Source organism: Hippopotamus amphibius, chromosome 4 (genome assembly GCF_030028045.1).
Source record: "Hippopotamus amphibius kiboko isolate mHipAmp2 chromosome 4, mHipAmp2.hap2, whole genome shotgun sequence".
NCBI lineage: Eukaryota > Metazoa > Chordata > Mammalia > Artiodactyla > Hippopotamidae > Hippopotamus > Hippopotamus amphibius.
Genome location: NC_080189.1, coordinates 93,439,474 through 93,456,473, shown reverse-complemented (window position 1 = coordinate 93,456,473; position 17,000 = coordinate 93,439,474). Strand labels below are relative to the sequence as shown.

Here is a 17,000-nt window from a genome sequence, read left to right as displayed (position 1 = left end):
GTTCCTATATTTATTTAAAAGTCAGTAATTTCTCATAAGGTTTTGTATAAAGATAAGTCAACGTGGAGAAAAATTATACATGCTTCATGATGTCTTACTTTTACTTAAGAGAAGTACCCTAAGGACAATTACTAGAGTTGGTCATCAATTTTGTGTCAAAATTAATGATCCATTTCAATTTTACTAAGCATTATTCAGTACCTTCTAGCTCACTTTCTTAATTTTCCTTTCTAAACAGATATGGTTTAAACAGCATTTTTAGATTTTTTAGATACTGATATTTTAGTATAAGCGCTTCCAATTTCTAAGTTCATTTTACTTCATATTACTTACATTATCTGTGCTAAAATTATCGTTATTTGTTACTCTTCGACAAATTTCTGAATTACATACTCAGTATGACTGAATAGCTATTCTAGGGCCTGAGTTTATATTCAGGGATCCACTTACAGTTTTGCACTTTCTTTTTTGGTGCTCTGGAATCATGATTGTTGTAACTAGACAGCTTTCGCTGTGTTCTTTCTTCATTGCTGTCCAGGTATTCATGGGTTAGGAAACCACTAGATGGAGATGTGGCCATTACAATAAATGAAGTGAGCTCATCACAAGGGGGGAAAAGTGGAGTAGCAGGAGGGAGTGTCAGAAAACAGCTAAATTTGTTCTGGGATAATTTAAAGATTTAAGTGGTAAAGAAAAACAAAGCTAAAGTCTATCAAAGAGGGAAGTAAAGCAAGCCAATAATATGCACCATTGAGGAAGTTCATTATTTTATGCAAACGTAATTGATAAATGCACGTTATTGGGTACATGAAAAATGGATATGCCGAATAAATGTGTGTTTGTTTAGGTTTGTACACCCACACATACATTAAACCTACTTCATGAATTAATGTGGTAAGTGTGTTAAGGTGCTGTGTAGGAAACTCTTTGTTAGGGATCTTATTCCTATTTAAAGAGTTATGTGTAGTAGCTACCTGCCTAAATAATTTTAAATATGCATTTTCTTTGAAGCTGCTGTGGGTGATGTAAGTATAGACCTATCTAAATTCAAAAGTTAGCTATTATTTGGTGGATGTTTTCGCCAGTGATTTGCTCTTACTGATTGCAATGAATAGTCACCCCAGGTTCTGGCTGGGGAAAGAAAGGGAGGGTAAGGGTTTAGTAATACTTGTCTAATAAGAGAAAAAATAAGAGAAAAATGAAGAGATTTTTTACTCATATAGTATAGCTGGTCTTAAAACATCTAAACCATAGTTATATTCATGATTTTTGCCCCCAGGCTTACTTTTTAAGTAGTAATGGGAGAGAAAAAAAAGAATGAAGGATTCTTAGTTGATACCTTTGCTAAGAGTATTTTGAGAGCGGCCCCTAGGAGGAAATCAAGTAAAATGACTCTATCCTAATTTAAAATATATGTATATAATATTGGCACTATATCCCTTTACTATCTTAAGCGAAACAAGGTACCAATCTGTTTTTATTATCTACTACAAAAATCAGACTGATTTATCTGGTCATAGTCTTAGTGAGATTTGGGTCTCTTTAAGATAGAGGAAAGATGCTGAGGTTTCTTCCCACATCTATGCATTTGTGATTTAGAATGTTTTTAGAATGTATCTCATAATTTACTTTCATATAATAATTTCAAGTCTTGGTATATGTGGTTGCCCAGGCAAAACACATGAGAAAACATGATCAGGAAACTGAAGGGACAGGTTTTTCAGCGTGAATCAACGTGCAGACTTCAGGGACTCCAAATAAGTTATCTGAACTACCACCTCCCAGACTGAAATAGACATATCTCATCATCACACAGAGGAAATGAACCCCCCCCCATAAAAACACTAGAAATATAAAAATAAAAACAATGGAAGCAGAGCCAGAGAGAATATTTTTCTTTCCATAACACATTTCTAGAACTTAAAGATGTATTTTACGTTAATACATCAATGGGTCTTGTCTGTATGCTACTTTTCCATTCCATCAGATTAATACTGAACTAGAGCTCGCCTGCTGAAGTGACAATTAAGCCTTTAAGTTAGTATCTTATGTTTGTAGTGTTTCTAGCCAATCAGTATATGCACTGCTTTATTTGAGTACATACTACTCATTTATCAAGTACTTACAGTACACCTACTATGTATCAGGCCACTCTTCTATGCATGAGATATTTAGGATACGTTTAGATTAAAATGTAACTTTTTAAATCTCAAATTCTTATGTAATTCAACATCGTGGGTTTTTTGTACCTGGTTAACCTACCCAGAGGGAAAGGTATTTGAACAAAGAGAAGAGGACGTGCAAAGGTCCTGAGATAGTAAATACCTTGACCAGTGGCAGAGAAAGTGAGTTAGTGTTATTGAAGCAGTGTAAGGGGGAGGACTATAGAAGGATGAAGATGGAGAGGCAGCCAGGCTGCAGACCACATAAGGCTTTGTAGGCCTTCGTAAGAAATTTGGATTTTGTTCTGAGAAATTTCAAGAAGGGCATGAAAGGATTTGATTTATGGTTTTAAGAAGACTGCTTTTTGGTAGGTTTGGGAATGTATTTTGAAACTAGAGTTAAGAAGACAAAGCTGATAGATTAGATGTGAGAAAAAAAGGAGCAGTCACAGGTGATTTGTTGTCTTTGACCTGATCCATTACTCCTAGAAATGTCATTCAGAAAAAGTAATATTGGGGGGTAAGTTTGAGATCTTTCTGAGGATCAGAAGGAGAGGTGGTAGTGATCAGTAAATGTGGAGGTCAGACGCATTCAGGGCTGAAGGTATAGAAGTGCGAGTTACTGAGGTTCTGCTCCAAGATGGTGACGTAGGAGGCCTAAAACTCAACTCAACCTACAGGCCTACCAAACCCACAGCTGTCAACAGAGCAATTCCCTCCAAAAGAAGTCTAGAAAGTAGATAAGTAACCCCTATGCACTGGGCGAATGTATCAATAATATACATCCAAATTGGTATGAAAGGCTGAGGAACATTATCTCCACAAACTCCACACTCAGCATGGCAACATAAAATTAGAAGGAAACTCACAACTCCCAGCTTCTTCCTAAGCAGTGAAGGGTTTAGATTGAACATCTAATACCCTCAACTTTTAAGACTGTCACCTGAGGGATGGGTCCCCAAAACTCCTAGCTCTGAAAGCCTAGTGGGGCTTATGTCCATGAGATCCACACGACTAAAGCCAACAAAGAAACAAAAACTTAACACATTCACAAGGACTCACCATGGCTATCCTTCCAAAGCTCAGAGAAGAGAGAGCAGAGAGAACTGCATTTTTCCCAATCTTTCCCTGACAGAGGATATTTGCATACTTTAGAAGTTATTGCCTGTAAATAAGGCTTCTAATTTAGCTCACATTTGAGGGCTTACTGCAAGACTCCCTGGAAACAGAAGAAGGGGTGCGCTATGCCTGCTGACCTTCTGACTCACTCCAGGTCAGTGGGGTCTTCCTAAAAGAAGCTTGTGAACACATCTGGCATCCTGGCCTTTGAGGTGGCTGCCCAAAGAACACACCCCTTTATCACTTGGCTCTGGTAGCCACCAGGGCTGGCATTCACAGACACCAAAGGACCTGGGACCATAGCAAACAAATAGTTCTCAACTGTCTATCCCCTCAGGCTTCAGCACAGAGGGAATGGACAGAAATGCCCATCTCACAGTCTTTCCCTGAAAGAGGTCTTTATGCATACTTTGAAAGCTGCTGCCTGAGGATCCAGCTTCCAGTCAGCCTGTACGTGATGCTGACTGAAATCTTCCCCACTGGGACACTGACAGATGTTAACACAACCTCAACTGCTGGGAGCCAAGAAGAAAAAGCCACTTTAAGACTGGGAGAGGTGGTTCTTTTATCTAATGCACAAAATCACCCCAGAGAGTCAAGGAAAATTAAGAAACAGAAAAGTATGTTTTAAAAGAAAAAGATAAAACTCCACAAATAGACCTTAATAAAACAGAGAAGAGTAACTGACATGAGAAAGAGTTCAAAATATGGTCATAAAGATGGTCACCGTGTCAGGAGAAGAACACATGAACTGAGAATTTCAACAAAGAAAATATAAGAAAGTACCAAACAGAAGTCACAGAGCTGAAGAATACAATGTATTGAAAAAGTCAATAGAGAGGAGTTCACATAGCAGACTGGATGAAGTGGAAGAAAATATCAGTAAACACACAAACAGGGCATTGGTTCATCCCATCAAGGAGCAAAAAGAAAAAAGAATTAAAAAAAAGAAGATAGCTAAAAGACTTATGAGGTAACATCAAGCAGAGCGAAATTCACACTCTGGTGACCCAGAAGAAGAGCAGCAGACAAGGGCAGGAAACTTTTGGAAGAAATAATGGCTGAAAACTTTCCTAACCTGGGAAAAGAAATAGACATCCAAATCCAGGAAGCCCAGAGAGTTACAAAAAAGAGGTATCTGAATACACCCAAACCAAATGAGGAAGAGAGAATACCTCCAAACCTATAGTGAAGGAAGAAGTATTTAAAACTGTCATTATTTGCACATGATATAATTCTGTATGTAAAAAACCCCACTAGAAAACTGTTGGCACTAATGAGTAATTTCAGTAAATTTCAGAATGTAAAATCAACATACAAAAATCAGTGGCATTTCTCTACAAACGTCTGAAAAATAAAACTAACACATTCACAATAGCATGAAAAACAATGACATACCTAGAAATTACTTTAACCAAGGCAGTGAAAGTTGTGTACAATCAAAACTGCAAGACTTTCCTGAAAGAAATAAAAGACAACACAAATGAAAAGACATCCATGTTGACGGACTGTAAGAACTGATGCTGTTAAAATGTCTATACTACTCAAAGTCTCCTATAGATTCGACACAATCCCTGTCAAAATACCAATGGTATTCTTCACAGAGATAGGAAAAAATCCTAAAATTTATATGAACAAAGTCTGCAAATAGCCAAAGCATTTCTCAGGAGAAAGAACAAACCCAGAGGTATCATATGTCTTGTTTTCAGACTATACTGCAAAGCTACAGTAATTTAAAAAAAAAAAAAAAGGTATGATACTGGCATAAAAATAGACACAGACTAACAGAAGGGAGTCCAGAGTTAAACCCCTGCACACACAGTCAACTAATATTTGATAATGGAGCCAAGAATACCCAATGGGGAAATGATAGTCTCCTCAACAAATGGTGATGGGGAAATTGGATAAACACATGCAGAACAAAGAAATTGGACCCCTATTTTACACCACTCACAAACATTAACTCAAAATGGATCACAGATTTAAACACAAGACCTAACAAGTATAAAACTTAGTAGAAACATAGAGAGAAAGCTGCTCAACATTGGTATTGACAATGATTTTTGGATATAACACCAAAAGCACAAACAATAAAAGCAAAAATCAGCAAATGGGACTACATCAAACTTGAACAATTCTGCACAGCAAAAGAAACAATTAACCAAATGAAAAGGCAGCCTACAGAATGCAAGAAAAATTTTGCGAACCACATATAAGATAAGAGGTTAATATCCAAAACAAGTATTAAAAAAAAACTTATAAAACTCAAAGAAAAAAAAAAGTGCAAGTAAAAAATGGGCAGAAAAACTAAATAGTTTTCCAAAGAAGACATCCAAATGGCCAACAGGCACATGAAAAGATGCTCAATATCACTAATCATCAGGGAAACACAAATCAAAACTATAGTGCTCTATCACCTCACACCTGTTAGAAGGATATCATCAAGAAGACAAGAGACAACAGGTGCTGGCAAGATGTGAATAAAAGGGAACATTTTATTCTGTTTTATTCTGTTTGTGGGAATGTAAATTGGTGCAACCCATATGGAGGTTCCTCAGATAATTAAAAATAAATCTACCACATAATCCATCAATTCTACTTCTGGGTATATATGCAAAAGGAAATGAAAACAGGATTTGGAAGAGATAGCTGTACTCCCACATTCACTGCATCATTTCACAGCAGCCAAGATATGGAAACAACCTAGATGTCCAGCAACCAATGAACAGATAAACAAGAAGTGGGATTTATGCACACGCACGTACACAGTGTAATATTTTTCAGCCATGATAAAGGAAGACAACCTGCTATTTGCAATAACATGCATGGACCTTGGGCACATTATGCTAAGTGAGAAACACAAGTACTGTGTGTGGAATCTAAAAAGCCATACTCATAAAAACAGAATAAATGGTGGTTATCACAGAATGGAGGGTAGGGGATAGGACAGATGCTGTTCAAGGTAGAATCTTAGAAGGAGTAAATAAGTCCTAGGGAGCTAATGCACAGTACAGTGAATATAGAAAACTATTATATACATCCAACATGCTAAGACTAAAAATGATTTATTCCATCTACTAAAAAAAAAAGGACAATTATGTAATGTCATAGACGTGCTAATTATCACCATAATGGCAATCATATTACAATACATAAATTATCAAATTAACATATACACTTAAATTTACAGTTATATTTCAAATATATTTCAATTAAAGTAAAAGAGACCCATTCAAAGACACAATATAATTAAATTATCAAAAGTAAATCTGCAACAAAGGAGGCAAGAATATACAATGGAGAAAAGACTGTTTTCTTCAATAAGTGGTGCTGGGAACACTGGACAGCTACATGTAAAAGAATGAAACTAGAATAGTCTCTAATACCATGCACTAAAATTAACTCAAAATGGATTAAAGACCTAAATGTGAGACTGGATACTATAAAACTGTTAGAGGAAAACATAGGCGAGCACTCTTTGATAGAAATCCCAGCAATATCTTTTTGGATCCACCTCCTAGAGTAATGAAAATATAAACAAATGGGACCTAATTAAACTCAACAGCTTCTGCACAGCAAAGGAAACCATAAACAAGATGAAAAGACAACCCACACAATGGGAAAAAATATTTGCAAACGAAGCAATGACAAGGGATTAATGTCCAAAATATACAAACAGCTCATGCAGCTTGATATCAAAAAAACCAACCCAATAGAAAAATGGGCAGATGACCTAAATAGACATTTCTCCAAAGAAGACATACAGATAATATGTGGGAATGTACATTTTAAAATGGTATAAATGAATCTATTTACAAAACAAATAGAGTCACAGATGTAGAAAACAAACAAGGTGGGAAAGGGGGCAGGAGGGATAAATTGGGAGATTTACACTACTGTGTATACAATAGATAACTAATAATAACCTACTGTATAACACAGGGGACTCTACCCAGTACTCTGTAATGACCTATATGGGAAAAGAATCTAAAAAATAGTGGATATATGTAGATGTATAACTGATTCACTTTGCTGTACAAGCAGAAACTAACAACAGTATAAATCAACTATACTCCAATACAAATTAATTAAAAATAAATAAATAAGACATACAGATGGCCAAAAAGCACATGAAAAGATGCTCAACATCACTAATTGTTAGAGAACTGCAAATCAAAACTACAGTGAGGTATCACCTCACATCAGTCAGAACAGCTATCATCAAAAAGTCTACAAACAGTAAATGCAGGAGAGGGTGTGGAGAAAAGGGAACCCTCTTACGGGAATGTAAATTGGTACAGCCACTATGGAGAACATTATGGAGGTTCCTTAAAAAAGTAAAAATAGAACTACCATATGACCCAGCTGTCCTACTCCTGGGCATATACCTGGAGAAAATCATAATTCAAAAAGATATATGCACCCCAATGTTCATTGCAGCACTATTTATGATAGCCAGGACATGGAGGCAACCTAAATGTCCATCAACAGAGGAATGGATAAAGGATTCATGGTACATATATAAATGGAATATTACTCAGCCATAAAAAAAAAGAATGAAATAATGCCATTTGCAGCAACGTCATGGATGGACCTAGAGATTATCACACTAAGTGAAGTAAGTCAGGCAAAAACAAATACCATATGATACCACTTATATGTGGAATCTAAAGGAATGGTACAAGTGAACTTAGTTATAAAACAGAAACAGACTCATAGAACTCATAAACTTCAAAAACAAACTTATGATTACCAAAGGGGAAACATCAAGGGAGGTATAAATTAGGAGGTTGGGATAAACACATACACACTAATATAATAAAATAATCAACAAGGACCTACTGTAAAGCACAGGGAACTCCACTCAACACTCTGTAATAACCTATATAAGAAAAGAGTCCAAAAAAGACTAGATATACATCTATGTATAACTGAATTACTTTGCTGTACACCTGAAACTAATACAACATTGTATATCAGCTATATTCGAATATAAAATAAATATTAAATTAAAAAAAATGACAGGACAGATTCTTGAAAGCAGCAAGAAAAACAACTTGTTACATACAAGGGAACCTCTAAGGATACCAGGATCTTTCCACCAGAATGTGCAGTCCTGAAGGGAATGGCTTGATATACTTAAAGTACTGAAAGAAAAAAAAAACCTGCCAATAAAAAATACTCTACCTAGGAAAAACTGTCCTTCCAATTTGAAGGAGAAATAAGGGTATAGACAAGCAAAAGCTAAAGGAGTTCATCACCACTAGACTGGCCTTATAAGAAATGTTAAAGGTACTCCTTTAAGCTGAAACAAGACATCACTAATCAGTAACAGGAAAACATATGAAAGTGTAAATCTCGCTGGTACAGATAAATATACAGTTAAATTCAGAATAATCTAATATAAAAATAGGTTAATCACATATATCTAGTATGAATGTTAAAAGACAAATACAGTAAAAATAACTCTCATACAATAATTAGTGGATACACAGACTAAAAACATGTAAATTGTGAAATCAAAAATATAAAACATGGAGGAGAGAGTAAAAATGTAGAGTTTTAGAATGCATTTGAACTTAAGTTTTTATCAACTTATTATGAGGCTTATCAACTTATTATATTTATAACACTGTTATTAGGCTTACATAAAACATGTTATATTTATAATAGTTGTTATAATAATCACAAAGCAAAAGCCTATGGTAGATACACAAAAGATAAAAGAGAAAGGAATCTAAACATGCCACTATAGAAAATGATCACATCACAAATGAAGAGAGCAATAAGAGAAAAAGAACAAAGGAATTTCAAAATAGCTCAAGAACAATTTAACAAAATTGTAGTAATAATAATAATTACTATCTATCAACAATTACTTTAAATGTTAAATGGGCTAAATTCTCCAATCAAATGACATAGAGTAGCAGAATCTATTAAAAACACAAGCAATGATTTTATGGTGTGTACTAGAATCAATTTCAACTTTAAGGATGTACACAGACTGAAATGGAAAAAGATATTCCATGCAAATGGAAACCAAAAGAAAGCTGGGGTAGGTATACATAGACAAAATAGACTTTAATACAAAAACTGTAATAAGAGCCAATCAAGGTCATTACATAATGATAAAGGGGTCAATCCAACAGCACCAAAAAATATAAAACAAACATTAATAGACTTAAAGAGAGAAATAGAAATACCATTTAAAAACTGCCCAAAAAATCGATAACCTAGATAAAAGAGATAAACTCCTAGAAACATACAACTATCAAGACTGAATCATGAAGAAATATAAATAGAAAATCTGAACAGACCAATTTCTAGTAAGAAGATTGAATCGGTTATCAAAAACCTCCCAACAAAGTGCACGACCGGATGGCATCACCGGTGAATTCTACCAACCATTCAAAGAACGATTAATACCTGTCCTTCCAAACTCTTCCAAAAAATAAAAGAGGAATGAACACTTCCTCGTTCATTCTTACAATGCCAGCATTATTACCATGATACCAAAACCAGACAAGGACACTACAAGAAAATTATAGGCCAACATCCTTGATGAAAATAGATGAAAAAAACCCTCAACAATATATTATCAAGTTTAATTCAGCAATATATTAAAAGGGTCATACACCATGATCAAGTGGGATTTATTCTAGGAATGCAAGTATCGTTCAAAATCCCACAAATCAATTGATGTGATACACATTAACAACATGAAGGCTAAAAATCATATGGTCATCTTAATAGATGCAGGAAAAGCATTTGACAAAATTCAACATCTATTTATGATAAAAACTCTCAACAAAGTGGATATAAAGGGAATGTGCATCAACATAATAAAGGCTATATATAACAAGGCCACAGCTAACATACTCAGTGGTGAAAAGCTGAAAGCTTGTTTTTCTAAGATCAGGAACAAGATAATGGATGTCCACTCTCACCAGCTTTATTCAACATAGTGCTGAAAGTCCCAGGCAGAGAAAATAGGCAAGAAAAAGAAATAAAAGGCTTCTATATTGAAAAGTAAGAACTAAAACTGTATTTATTTGCAGATTACATTATATTATATATAAAAAGTCCTAAAGACTCCATCAAGAAACTAATAGTTCATTAACAGTGTTAATAAATTATTATTAACACTGTTAATAAACAAATCCATTAAATTGCAAGATACAAAATTAACATACAAACATCGGTTGCATTTCTATACTGTAATGATGAACTATCAGAAAGAGAAATTAAGAAAGTAATTCTACTTACAATTGCATCAAAATGAATAAAATACCTAAGAATAAATGTAACCAAGAAGTTGAAAGACCTGTACACCAAAAACTATATGACATTAATGGAAAATAAATTGAAGACAACACAAATGGAAGAATATTCAGAGCTCCTACGTTAGAAGAATTGTTCAAATGTCCATACCACCCAAAGTAATCTACAGATTCCATGCAATCCCCATCAAAATTTCATTGGCATTTCTCACAGAATTAGCACAATCCTAAAATATATATGAAACCACAAAAGACCCAAATAGCCAAAGCAATCTTGAGAAGAAAAAACAAAGTTGGATGCATAATACATCCTGATTTGAAACTATTATTAAACAACGACAGTAATCAAAACAGTATGGCACTGGCATTAAAAAAGACACATGGACAAATGGAACAGAATAGAGAGCCCAGAAATAACCCATGCATATATGGTCAATTAGTTTATGACAAAGGAGCTAAGAATATACATTGGGGAAAAGATAGTCTCTTCAATAAAGGGTGCTAGGAAAACTGGACAGCCATATGCAGAAGAAGGAAACTGGACCACTATCTTAGGCCCTACACAAAAATCAGCTGAAAATGGGTTAATGACTTGAAGATCTGAAACCATAAAACTCCTAGGACAAAACTTAGGGAGTAAGCTCCTTGGCACTGGTCTTGGTAATGACTTTGGGGACTTGTCACCATTAAAAAGCAAAGGCAACAAAAAAAAACAAAAATGAAAAAGTGGGACTGCATCAAACTTAAAAGCTTCTGCATGGCAAAGGAAACCAACAAAATTAAAAGGCAACCCATAGAATGGGAGGGAGTGTTTGCAAATCATGTATAAGGGGCCAGTATCCAGAATATATAAAGAACTCTTGTAACTCACTATCAAAAAAATCTGATTTCAAAATAAGTAAAGGATCTCAATAGGCATTTTTACAAAGAAGATATACAGATGGCCAGCAGGCACGTGAAAGGATACTAAACATCAGAGAAATACAAGTCAAAACCATAATGAGTTACCACCTCACACCTGTTAGAATGGCTACTATCAAAAAGATAAGAGAGAACAAATGCTGGCAGGGATGTGGTTGAAACGGAATCCTTACACATTGTTGGTGGGAATGTAAATTGATGCAGCCACTATGGAAAACAATATTGAGGTTCCTCAAAAAATGAAAAATAAAATTACTATATGATCCAGCAATCCCACTTCTGGGATTTGAAAAATAAAATTTTCTTTAACAGATTCTTTTTCCTCAGACTTCTCTTTAACAGACTTCTGCTGCCTTAAAATACAATTCAAGAAAGAAATTTTATTTCCTTGGTGGCGGGCACTGTATTTAACTCTAGTGAGCAAAAAGAACCTATGTTTTAGTCTCTGGGAGCTCAGAGTCTTTGTAAAATTATTCTGACTAGAAAATTTATTTTCTTACGTAACCTATTATTTTGATTATTGGAAGATGAACCTTGGATTAGTGAATTCTTAAAAGATGTTTAGGAAAATAATTGGGGGGGTTTAATTGAAGTATAGTTGATCTATAATATGAAGTTACAAGTGTAAAATATAATGATTCACAATTTTTAAAGGTTTTATTCCATTTATAGTCATAAAATATTGCTATATTCCCCATATTGTACAGTATATCCTTGTAGTTTATTTTATACCTAATAGCTTATACCTCTTGAGAGGAAGTTTTTTTTTTTTTTAATGAAATTCAGCATATTTAAAGGAATCAAAGGATACAGAAAATGTTACAGAATAGAGAACCTAGGAGTAAAAGATAAAGAGTAATCTTGTGTTAGCAAGGAATCTGATGATCCATCACTAGACAATGGAGGATCCAAATGGGCACATTTGTAGCTTATGTTTCATGGTTCTCTAAACAGAACAAACCTCTCTTGCTAGCTTAGCTCTGTAGCTTGGATATAGGTTTTCAGAGTGTCCTTTCATTGAGGGTTCAACTACATCATTCTTCATTTTAATTCTTGGTGACAGTCCAGATGTTACATGTACAGCATGATATGCTCACCCTTGAAACTGGATGTGAGGGATATGGAAAATAGAAGTTCATTTCTCAAAGTTATTTATTTTGCCAGTCTCAAACTTTGCCTTATTGAGCATAATTGCTGATACCATAATTCTTTGGAATTATAAAATAGACTATGAAATTTTATTTTTATATCTTGTATTTACAAACATAGAACATTTAATACTGTGAAAGTAGGTTTTTCAACTTAGAAATTGGTATATCACTCAACACAGCATTTATTATTAAAGTATTTCCTTTCATAATCATCAGACTCCACAATTAAGAATGTAAAGCAAATGTACTAGGAAAATTGCTTTATGCAAAATTATTGAACAGTAAAATCTAGGACAAAGCAGCTTTATAAGGTGAGTTCAGAAGTGGACTAAACATGGGATGCTCTGAAAGATGTCTTACCAAATCTTTTTCAGGATTTTTCTTTTTTCCTTTTCTTTGCAACAGGAGGATTATACCGATTGTGGTGGCGTTTCTGGATTAAATCCCTCCCTGTGGTCCATCATCGGAATCCAGTGTGTACTACTTTGGCTTTTATCTGGCAGCAGACACTACCAGTTATGACCTTCTAAAACCAAATCTGCATATTAAACTCCAGACCCTGCCAAAACATGAGCCCTCAGTTGCATTAAAAGAGGGTCAACTGCGGAATCAGCAGACCACTCGCTGGGCCCGTCCCATGGCATGCATCTAAGACGCAGACTCATAAGGCGCCCACTGGCTGCATGTCAGGGTGTCAGATCCTTAAATTTGTGTGAATGCTGCATCATCTATGTATAACATCAAAGCAAAACTCTATACATGCTCTATTGGAAAATTCGAGAATTTGTTGTTGCATTGTTGGTGATTATATGTAAAAGGGCTCCCCATACAGTTGTTTGTGGATCATACCAATTGTCTTGATTTTGACCTGGAATTTTGACTTGCTGCAATCCTTGTTCTTTTACCAAGAAAATCTCTAGGGGAAAAGAAAGAGTTATTTTTTTCCTTCACGTATTCTTCTCTTTATTTCCTGCTTTGAGTAGTTATTATTGAAAATATACATAGAGAGAGGGGGAGGGAGGAAGAGAATTAATGTTGGTGTAACCTGTCAAAATAGAAATAATGGCTTATTTTCTACAAAAAAATTTGCCATGAATAAAATGCCTTATGAAGAATGGCTTCTCTGCCAGAAATATAACACAAATGATGACCAAGTTTTGGTGGGGTGATAAATTGGTTGTTTGAAAATAATAACTAAGAAATTAAACTAAAGGTGCTTGAGGGTAGAATTAATATGCGACATATTTCCTCATAAATGTGAGCCCTTAATGAAAGCTTCGATGTAATGTTCTTTTTGTTCACAGTAAAGTTCTGTAGTGCTAGCCAGATATTTCAAAATGCTCTAAGAAAAGCTTGTTGGGGGGAGGGGAAATGTTTTTTCTTGTGATAAATGAACTTTGGTTACCAAGGGTATTTTGCATGATGCTGCTGCTATTTTAACTTCTGGATTGTTTTTCTCTTACTGTAGAGTATAGTCCATTGAAAAGTTAACTGAGTGACATTATTGTTATGTAAGAATCTGAACCTTGCAGTGTAATGCACTTAAGTCATCTTTTAAAATGTCGTTAAACTACTCTGAATATACTGTGCAATGTAAATGCTGAATGATTGGATTAGGTAAGTGGTGAAATGAGAATTCATGGATTTTATACTGATTCGTGCTTTGGCCTGAAAACCTATGTACAGATATTTTAAGTACATAAATCAGATTTGACACATTTATTTTTTGAAGAGTACATATATGTTCTCAATGAAGATTCATCCTAGGTTTCCTCTTTGTTCGCTGGAATAGTAGCATGTACAATCCCAAATTTGCTGCTGCTGCTTGTGTTCCCTCCGTTTTAAGTGGTATGATCACTTGACCAAATTTTCCATGCAGTTTGATGAGGGTTTTACAATACTCTGAACAAACAGGAAACCTTGAATCTACATGTATGCACATGAATACTTGATTGTGAATATTCAAAATTGTTTTTATACAGCCTCATTAGTGAAAATGGTTAATGTAGTAAATCAGATATTTCATTATAGAGTAATATGGTAGCAGAATTTATTTATGCTTTTAAAGATTATTTTCAGGGGTAAACAGTATTTGAAGAAAGGGTGGAAAACAATGAATGTGTAACTAATTATAGGGAATAATTCTGCGGAAGGCTGGAAGTATGCAGATATTTTTAAAGGTAAAATGCATTTGTTCTTTTTTTTGAACATGCCAAATATTGGTGTGTGTCTATGCTGGAAATTTTCTTATATACCATTTTTAAGTATAAATCTTATTAACGTTATCCAGCATGCTTTAATATGCTTCATATATCAAAGACATAACCAATTCTTTAGCATAGTTTGAAAGATCTATTTGTTTTGTTTTTAGCTTTGCATACATTTGTAATTCCCTCCACCACCAATATACCCTAGGTACCATTTGTGTACATTTCCTTATTTAAAATATTTTTTTATTTAAAAATGGGGGGAGGGGAAAATGGAATCACTTTGCCAACTATTGTTCTAAGAGTTGACATCAGTTACCATTTCTAACGCATTGTTGTGATTTTGTAGTCTCATTTGTAACTGGTATTGACATTTTAGAAAACACCAAAGTGATTTAAAAAAATATGGAACTTCTCACTCTAGTAACAGTATGTTTAAATCATGTTGTTTGTTAATTAAATATTTAAAACTTATTGTTAACTTTTGCTAGACTATTTTAAATCATGAAAGTGTTGGGAAGGGGATATCGAAATATACAATTAGTTTGTGTATATAAATGACGCACACTAAAACAACTGAATTGCTTCCAGCATACAACGAACTACCTTAAAATTATATTTAAAATCTATTAAATATATTTTCATGGCTAATGTCACTGAAATCTTATGTTTTCTTCAACTAAACTGTTGTTGTGTTAATCACAGATAAACTTGGCATCTCTTGGCAGGGTCCTATTTGATTTCATTTGCCATCAAAATATATGTACATGCACGAGTCTTGCCATGATCCTTTATTTTGTGTTATAAAATAAACATACACTATGACAACCACATATACATTATAAATTGGGTAAGAACATGCTCTCTCACTAAAAATTGTTCTTATGCCTGATACTAGTCTTCATGCATTTGGCATAATTTTTTGAAAGACAGTAAGACTCATCCCATCCAATTGTTATCTTTAATTTAGGATTTTTCTGTGAGTTCTAATTGTAGATAAGAACTTAAATTTCAGCCTGTTATAAATACTGGTTTTCAAAGACTAAACAGTACAAGAGATCAAGAAAAAAGCTTTTAAACCCCTTTTGCTTGCTTAATTTTTGCTATGCTCATGCAGCTGTCGCTAAAACAGAATCAAAATAAGTCTTGCATTGGCGTTGAATAACAGGAATGAATTTTGCATTAATGGTTTGTTTTTATTTTCTTCATTTGAACAACCAGCATTACTGCCAAACACCAATCGTGGTCCATATTTGTAACAGGTTTTTAACATGACATAGTTAGCAAGTTTGATTGAAGACATTTTTAGGTCCTGGGCCTATAAGATTTTAGTATGATCTTTTTTCATGTTTCTAATGCTTGAGGCGTTATTGCTTAACTTGGAAAAAAAAAGACAGTGTTGCTGCCATTTGTAAGTTTTCCTATAATATTCCTTTTATTAACTTTAAAACTGGCCTTACTGGGTTCAAATAGGCAGTATCCCTTTTAAGTGACCTTTGCAACCCAAGTGTTACTTGCTTATTTGATGCTCTCTTGTATTTTACATCTCATTTAAATCTTTCTCTCCACCAAAGCTTACATTCTATGTCTTAATTTAAAACTCTGAACTATTCCATTAAACGTGTTAGTTGACATTAAAGTGTCTAGAGGTACAGAGTCTGACCTAGTAAAACAAAATGGATGTGGTGACTTTTTTTTAAAGGGCAGAATAGAATGATGGTTTCACTTGCCCACAGTTTCAAATATTTTACAGTTATCTGGAACTTGTGTTGCTTTCCCATGGCAGAATGTTAATACTGCTATTATTCCATGTACCTTTCTGTAAAGAGCAAATCAATAAAGCAAAAGTGTGAAGTTTCTTGATTTCTTGGGAAAAAATTCCAGAATGTTCAAAGTCTTAGACAACCCTTACCAACCGTTTCATCTACTTAATTTCTAGTTCACAAGATTAACTCAAATTCCACTGAGACTAACGGGATGCTGTCTTGAATAGATGCCAATTGAGTTTACAGTGTGACCTGACAAAAGTGTCTTTTTTGTTGTGCTGTATGTTGTTGGCTCATGCTATTAGGGATACTGTTATTGAAATGCTCAGCGTGCATCCATGCAAAAAGCCAAGTGGCTTTGTGAACAAAAGACCTTTTCTCCCCTTTATTATGT

The 17,000-nt window shown here is 34.4% G+C and overlaps 1 protein-coding gene across 3 annotated transcripts in view; it reads left to right on the top strand.

The window, feature by feature from the left end:
- The window catches only part of CACNA2D1 (calcium voltage-gated channel auxiliary subunit alpha2delta 1), a 587,574-nt gene extending 572,566 nt beyond the window's left edge, over window positions 1-15,008 (top strand). For all 3 annotated transcript variants that reach the window (XM_057730987.1, XM_057730986.1, XM_057730985.1), the window contains one exon: window positions 13,039-15,008. In XM_057730987.1, the coding sequence (XP_057586970.1) occupies window positions 13,039-13,155 (117 nt within the window). In that variant the 3' untranslated portion in view covers window positions 13,156-15,008. The remainder of the gene's footprint in view (window positions 1-13,038) is intronic.
- The last annotated feature ends 1,992 nt before the right edge of the window (window positions 15,009-17,000 follow it).